The sequence below is a fragment of the Lineus longissimus genome, chromosome 11 (genome assembly GCF_910592395.1).
Source record: "Lineus longissimus chromosome 11, tnLinLong1.2, whole genome shotgun sequence".
Lineage (NCBI taxonomy): Eukaryota > Metazoa > Nemertea > Pilidiophora > Heteronemertea > Lineidae > Lineus > Lineus longissimus.
In genome coordinates, this window is record NC_088318.1 from 15,883,922 (window position 1) to 15,891,893 (window position 7,972).

Below are 7,972 nucleotides of genomic sequence, written 5' to 3' on the forward strand. Positions count from 1 at the left end.
TATTTTTCCAATTTTATTATATTTTTGAAGTATTACATGTCTGTTGTAATAACAACTATTTGTCAGGCATAAACCCAACATGAAGGAACAGAGTAGACCTTTTATGTTGATCAAATTAAATCAAATCTAATGCACACCCAATTGATCTAACTGTAACTGACAAACTCGATCCTAGGTGTACAGTGAACTCCTAAACCTCATTTTACACATCCCCCTGGCTGCAAAAACAGTATTATGGTAACAAAATGGCACTGTCATATCAATCAGGACCTCATGAGTTTATAAGTCGGATAGCTCAACTCATTAATGGACTAACATTGAAGATCCTATTATTGCTGTTTCAGTCAGCCGGCCACGGAGCGACTGTACGTATCATCATATAAGGACTGCCTTTTCATTGGAAACAATGCCATGGCTTAGATGGTGATCAAAAGAGTCATATGTTGTATTTTTGCAGCCCCAAGAAGTGTATGTTAGCTAAGAATGAGCATTTAGAAGAGTAGTGAGAGATCGCCTCTTCTACCACAGCACACAAGAAATGGATAGAACCAGTGGCATTGAAAAATCACATTTTCTGCAAATTACTAAATGCATGAAATGCACATTGCGTTGTAGTTACTCAAATATTCTATGAAATGGCCTCAATCCACACATAGAAAACATACAATTAAATAATGGTTAACCTGATACAAACATAAAAAGAGACCGATCAAAAATAGACTAGTACTAAGTAGTATTCTTGATTACACCCTCAAACATTTATGCCGACCATGGCAAAGTTTGACTAAACGTTCAAGATGTTTAGGTCGCCAGAGTAGGGGAGCTTCACAAACTGCTTCATCATTTTTTATGCAAAAAAAATGCATAAAAGTAACCAGCGTTCACACCACTACTTAGGTTGGGCACTCTTAAACAAAAGTCAATCAAACTTAGTCACAGATTGAAACTTTCATTCAGTTATAGGATTGGTCATTATTAGCCATTCAGATGATACAAAGCAAATTTTCGTATGATAATCATCGTATTACAAAGCGTGCCCTTAACTTGTCTATTTCTTCAACCTTGTCAGCATAGAGGGATATCTTGATGAAGATCTCCACAGAGACCGATATTTTTCTCAACCCATGGGCATATACTCCAAAGTGGTATCTTTACATCTATGCTTCAATTTGAGTTCTTGTCATAAATTTACATAAATCACAGTTGCCCAAAGTAATAATTTGGGCCACTTTGCGACAAGTTTTCAGAGGCTTTTCAAATCTGACATCAGATATCTCTTGCACTGATCACAACACCATTTTCCTGGGAAACACACTGGGCAGGGGTCAACCAAAAAACTAATAAAAACATTCATAAAACCCAGCAAATAATAAATAGAATCGCCACAATCGGGAGCTTATTACGGCAATAAATCACATAAACCTCCTCCGTTTAGTATGGTGCACACAGGCAACTTAATCCAGGAGGACAATCGGACCAATCGTAAATTTCTTGTTTTTGACCTGTCGAAAGAACAGTACCAATTTCTGATGCATTGACTGACTGCCTCCTTTGATTTAGTTGCAAGTGTACGCCACATTTTAGCCCACCATTCCACCAAGAAATAAATATTTACTCATGGGAGAATCAGCATACATTTGTACAAGTATACTATGTACACAATCTTGGCTCCCTTAACAAATGCTCAAGTCATTGTCTAGATATAAGTATGGACACATTTGAATTAGTGAAGTTTATAAAGCAATGTGAAAATTGCAGATTTGTCCACTATCGTATTTTAATCTCTATGCTATGTCCATGCCTGGAGAAAAGCGCCAATCCACAACTATAAATACACCCCCGATGTAACTCCAACCAATGATTGGGAAGTTATCATGGAAAGATAGACAAGATATACGTAAATAAGTCCTATACAGTAACTTTACCAACATATCATACAAAGATCCTGCCAAGAAGCACATTAGTTTTACGAGATGTTTCCTAAATATGTTAGTCCTTCAGAAATAGATAGAAGTGAAACAAGTTCAGTTTAGTAGTTCTAGAGTCTTAAACTATTAAACAATCGCCAATCGGCAGAGAGCCGTGGGAAACTGCAAGAAGGGCATAGGGTTTGACCTGCTACTAGATTACAATAGGTACATGTACATATATATAATCGCAGGAATATAATTTGCAGTCAAAAATGCAATATTTACGCATGACACAAGAAGCTGCATTTCATAATACAAGCACATATCATACACGTAGAAAATTGTAGTCAGGCATTGCTCTGCAATTGTTGAAACAGAGCATGGACTCTATCTTGATCTTCCCAAAACACCAGGTGGGGATTTTAAATTGTCTGTCCAGCAACACATGCCAAGTGTTACTTCTTGAAATGTCTGCGTTGAGACGACTTAGAGGTGGAAATAAAGGTCATAGGGCGATTATATACAGTGATTTATCTTTAAATGCAGATGCATTCAGTGAGGAAAGACCTCCTTCCACTAAGCATTAGTATTATTTAACACAGATTTCACCAAATCAGCATGCTTTCAATGGGCAACCATTATCATTAAGGAGATTTATGATCAAATCATTTTACACAAAAAGTAATGTTTGCATCTGCACTGAGGTACACATGTAACCTCAAAGATTTAAAACTGTCAAATAGAAAAGACCCTTATCAGTCTAAAAAAACATGTAATCAATCATTGTTATCATGTTTAATACACAAGCTGGACCATTCTGGCTATTTAGCAATTTACATGTACAATATGATTTATAGCATCCTTTCAAACTGAGCCGAAGTATTAGTCCTTTTTACATCTGAAGTTTACAGAGAAAAATGTGTTAAATTAAGACCAAATTGAACCAAGCTGTATTCTCAATTACCACCCCAAGCTTGAAAATACACTTTAATTGATGAAGTATATCCTTCGCATGTCTATAAGAATCTAGGCGTTTTATCGCCAGATGAATATCTGTTATTACGATAAAACAACTTATATACAGGGCCTCTGAAGATACCTCTACGGGACATGCTTAACCTCTCAGTGCCGATTGGTGCATGACTATCCTTCGGCATCAGTTTACACATAATGAGGGAATTCCACCCCAGGAGGACTAATCTTAAAAAGCTCGAAAAAACTCCTGCATGAGAGGTTTTGACACATGCAAAATGTCCAAGACAAGTGTATGTAATGCACGAAACCCTTAAATAATAATCCCTTGTTTTTGTCTTCTTATGTTGTCCATGTTCTCGAAACTTGGAAGGGCTGGTTTGTGTTTTGTTTCAAAGGATAAATTTGCCAATAAATAAACCGAGGAGAAGGGCTGCGATGAGCAGCACGACTGGTGGTATTTGATTAGCCTGTGCCTGTGCTTGCGCCATGTCGTGGGCAGGACGCGCCGATGATACTGTTTCTGACATGGCTACCTTACGAAGACGTGTTTCGCTGTCCTGCAAATAGAGAGTACAGTAACAAAAGTGTCAGAATTAAAAGGTCACAGCTCAACAAATCATGCAAGGCACACACACCCAAATTGTGCTCGCTCATTTCCCCCAGCAACCTCAGTTGCAGTACTAGAGCAAGGAATGGTCCGTGTTCAAGATGATCCACCATAAAGAAAGGTCAGCCCTTCAAAAAGCATTGTAAAGCCCATCTTCAAACAGTCTCAATGGACAGGGACGAAATCCTGAAGTCAACATTGGTTGCTGGTGAAGGCTTTCATTGTCTTTCGACTCTGTGATGTCAGACTGTTCACCAAAGCCAACAACATGCTCTCAATTCTTGCACCTTACCTTTAAACTTGCATTTTCTTGTCGTAAATTGTTAACATCTGCCTGTAACCTTCTGCAATCGTCTAAAGCTTTTCGTAGCTCAGGATCTGAATTACCACCCTGAAAAATTTCAGTCACGTTAGCACAAATTACCTGAAGCACCATTCATATCTGTCTTTCATTAAAACAACTGCACTGCCCACGCATTTCTCTGTTGGTAAAAGCAATACCATTCCCTAAGCATTCCAACTGGTTGCTGGCGAGATTTCCCCCTTTGCTCTTCTACACACTGTAGTGTAACAAGGGCAGTCCTCACTACCCCAGGGACCCCCACACTAATGCTAACAACTACTGGAAGACACAGATGCGGGTCATATTTTCCACAGAAGGTTCGGGACATTTGTCAGAGTGTGGGCAGTTCGACAAGAAACTCTATTTACCATTCTGACAAACACACACAGGTATAAACTTTGTGAATTTTCAAAGCATGATCAAATTTAAGGTGTTGCTGGCTGGGTTGAGGGATGGGTTCAACTTTATCGGTAAGCGTTCGCCATTCTTGAGTTTGAGGAACATGCACGTGTTTCTACACAAAATGCTTGACAGAATCGGGGATTATTACTTATTAGTAGTAGCATTTCTCTTCTTCAGGAATTGTGGTTTTATTAGTTCTACTACTACTAACCGATGGAAATTGTTCAGTTCTTCGAGACCTCAACCTTAGTGACACAGACAAACCTGCACCCTTCGAGAAAAGAACCATCGCCAAAAAACTGCAGGAGCCTAGATCAAAATAGTCTCCTTTCCATCCAACAGCATGTACCTTCAAAAGCGAGTGACCAGTCATACACTGCTGATATCGCCCAGTTTTACCATCCACCAAACTCAAGGAAGACAAAGCCAACACTACACAAAACGATTCATTTCATTTACAAGTATGCCTTGGCTAGTGTCACCAATTCCAAGGGAAGGCCTTTTTGTAGCGAGGGTATGCACAATGCTCCTACATCGTTGGAGAGGACTACCGGCAGATTAGTATCCAAGGGCAGGGAGGAAGGGTTAGTGCCGCTACCGCTGTGATGGGGCTTGTGTGGAATCAACGGGCTTGACACATCGTTTTGCACGGACCACATCAACTTACTTTTAATGGTTGTTTTTCTGGAGTGGCTGATGAAACCTTGGGGGCATTCACTTTCGTACTAGGATCTTCTACACTCGAGTCAAGATTATTCTGCAAAACATGGACAATGCTCGTTTCAAGTTTATAGTCGAGCACAGAGCTTCTTGGTAATGTGTCGGTGTGTTTAAGCTGGCTGAAACCTATTGCACAGGGGCTTCTCAACTGGCTTTAACATGTCAACTGGAGTGGAAGCTCAGTTAAGCATGGCCCATTGTAACTTTTATCTCATGAACACTGGAAGACATCATCACTTGATATCAAAATGGGAGTTTAATAAGACCCAATGGTGTCCAGCAACTGTTTAATTCAAATGATTCACTGCTCTACATGTCCCAGCTAGAATTGTTATTCTGGGCTACATTTATTACAAATAATTTGTAAGAGATTCCATTTTTCTGTTTTCTTGCACACTATATTTTATGATAAGCCCAATAGGAAATTTGATAGCACTGGGTTAATTCAAGATTAATCTTAACAAGCTTTCTATTTTTATTTAAAGATAAAACCATCGGATATGTTAACCCATTTTCTATATCAAATTTCCACATTGGTTAGATACCACTGGAACACTTTGAATTTGGAGCAAATATTCAGAGACATGGGAACATGTTGTAACTGGCTTTTTAAAACTAGTTATAAAACTAAAGCAAGCAAGGAAGCAGTTTTGTTATTTCTGTCTGACTACAATTGCCTTGGTAACAAAGCAACACTAACACAGCTGCAAGCTGGACAAAAATGAGTTTCTACAAAGTAAACCGTGACCTTAACTCAATATCTAAGAGAATAAAATCTTGAACCAAGAGTGAAGAGAAAACTTAAGCCTAGTCTGCATTAGCAAACTTTTGTTTGCAAACACCAACCAACTTCATGTTTGCACAGGTTTGGTTAAGTGGATATGTTCCCGAACACCAGCAATTTTGTTACAAAGTTGGAGATGTTCATTCTTCGGAACGTGTTTGCTGGTGTTTGGCAAGACCCGCCAATCGTAGATTGGTGTTAGTAATCATGTGATTCACTAGCAGGACCAAACGGCCAACCATTTGCTTGGCAATGTTGAATGAAGCATTGTTTCATAGTGTGGAAGTAAATCCAAATGGAAGCAAACTATGCCCACCAAGAACACAAATATCTATTCTAATTCAATATGTAAGCCAGAATAGCAATAATGGAAACACTTCATGCACCACATTTTGAAGAATTTGACTGACCTGGGCTGCATCTGGTGGCATTTCGAACACGCACCGTAACTTTGAGTCCATAAGACTTTCTGCTGACGCTTCCTTCCACTGAAAAAGAAAAGCACAGATTGTAAGTTTGGACATGTTAGATAAAATCCTGATCATTTCACACTTTTGAATGAAGTCATCTGCACATTCATATCAATATCAGCAGTTTATTAAATGGTCAGTATTTATGACTTCAACTTCACTGTCTTGTATTTACCTATGAAACCGAATCCTTTCGAACATGAATTGTATTGAAAACTTAAACGTCCACAAGTGAAACAGATAAACACTGCACTTACCAGATTCTCGACACTGTCAATGGGGCCACTGGGAGCAAACATCGTCTGAACCATGAACTTGTGCTTATTTTTCTCATGTGGGTCATAGTCAAATGGCTGGAGCATGACTGAAAAGTAGTAGAAGGCAAGTGTTATAATTCTCCACATAGAGTTGGATGCACTTTTTTACCAAGGTGTCTCACACTGCCACCTGTGCAAACGGAATTATAAAAAATCCTTACCCGCAACTTTGACGAACGTGCCCGGCTCAATGATGCCGCTGTTTGGTCGCACACAATACTTCTTTGGCGCTGTTGTCTTTACTTTGAAACATACTCGTTTGTCTGTTGGGTTCGATAAGGTTAATTCGGACGTCACCACATCTGTGAAAGGACCTAGAAGGAAAACAAAGAACAAAGTAGTCATCAGTGATTTATGCAGTGAGATTTGAGGGATATTGATAGCCAGGTAGCATTTTCATTAAAAAAATTTGTCTATTCTGTATTCATGAACGTCATGTGCGATATCGTAGACATAGGTGTAGCGATGAGTTATTTCACACAGGAATCCTCAGGCGTGAAGCTGTGTTGGAGGGGGTCAGCACAAGGGCCAAGCGCTGCAACCACGCTACTCATACTCATACTGGCAACACCCACAGACTAGGCTAGTCCCGCATGCCCGAGGCCGATGTGATCACACACCCACCGACCCAGGCCATTCATACCACCTCGTCATACCAGCAGTCTCTTTCCAAAACTTTGCAAATACAATTCTGAAACAACTTATCTAAATCATAGCCAAGACCCAAGCAGCGCAGGTGAAGGCTACATGTCAGAACGTTTTACGTGCATGACGTGTACATCATCAGTGTACAAACGATGCACGTAACCAGTCCAGTGCAGAACGGCGAACCCGAAAAATGGCGAATTTCTTACAGGAAACCTAGACTTGCAGGACGATTTCTGCAACATACCTTTAAATCGCAGCTCGATTGACGGGTCAAGATTCAAGACTTGGTCAAGCTTGGACATTTTAAAAGTTCAAGAAGCCAAATGTCAGCTTTGAACGATGGCAAAACCAATAATTTCCGAAAGTAAATGCTCAGCCCTTCGTTCTATACTGATAAACGCGACTGCGCAGGCGCTAACCTAGTTTCAAAACGAGACTACACTCCCGAAGCAGTGAAAGTGTTCACGCGCGGCCCTTTCTTGGTTGGGGCTGGTTACGTTGGGGCGGAAGCTTTGTGGTTGGGGTAAATTGGGGGAAAGTGAATTGTCCACGAAAAACTTGTCATTTGAAGCGACAAATGCGACGGTGCGACTCCCGGAAGTGCGACCGTAACAGAATAAGCCATTTCGAATTTCCCGCCAAATTCCTTCTACCCTTTTTCTGTGTGGACCTTGTCTCCATCCTTTGAAAAAATGTGTCTCTCTCATTTTCACATGGCGAACACCTGATCTGTTTCATAAAGGGATTGCATGAAATCAGAACACCAGACCCGAAGAGACAGCAGATACTGCAACGA

General features: G+C 40.1%; 1 protein-coding gene across 2 annotated transcripts; it reads right to left on the bottom strand.

Annotated features, from left to right (window-relative positions):
• Window positions 1-7,574, bottom strand: LOC135495578 (vesicle-associated membrane protein/synaptobrevin-binding protein-like). Of its 2 annotated transcripts, XM_064784373.1 has the most exons (7): window positions 7,421-7,574; window positions 6,690-6,842; window positions 6,469-6,575; window positions 6,152-6,229; window positions 4,905-4,994; window positions 3,785-3,883; window positions 1-3,442 (listed from the first exon to the last, which is right to left on the bottom strand). In XM_064784373.1, exons 1-7 carry the CDS (start codon window positions 7,476-7,478, stop codon window positions 3,275-3,277), a joined length of 753 nt encoding a protein of 250 aa, XP_064640443.1. In that variant the 5' UTR covers window positions 7,479-7,574; the 3' UTR covers window positions 1-3,274. The 2 variants fall into 2 exon arrangements, with proteins under 2 accessions (XP_064640443.1, XP_064640444.1); XM_064784374.1 differs by lacking the exon at window positions 4,905-4,994.
• Between the last annotated feature and the right edge of the window lie 398 nt (window positions 7,575-7,972).

Excerpts from the sequence above, each read along its gene's own strand:
- LOC135495578 (XM_064784373.1), bottom strand. The coding sequence starts at position 7,478 with ATGTCCAAGCTTGACCAAGTCTTGAATCTTGACCCGTCAATCGAGCTG. Across the intron at positions 6,576-6,689 it reads CACGTTCGTCAAAGTTGCGG|TCATGCTCCAGCCATTTGAC; the intron begins GTAAGGATTTTT and ends ACTACTTTTCAG. Across the intron at positions 3,443-3,784 it reads AAGAAAATGCAAGTTTAAAG|GACAGCGAAACACGTCTTCG; the intron begins GTAAGGTGCAAG and ends CTCTATTTGCAG.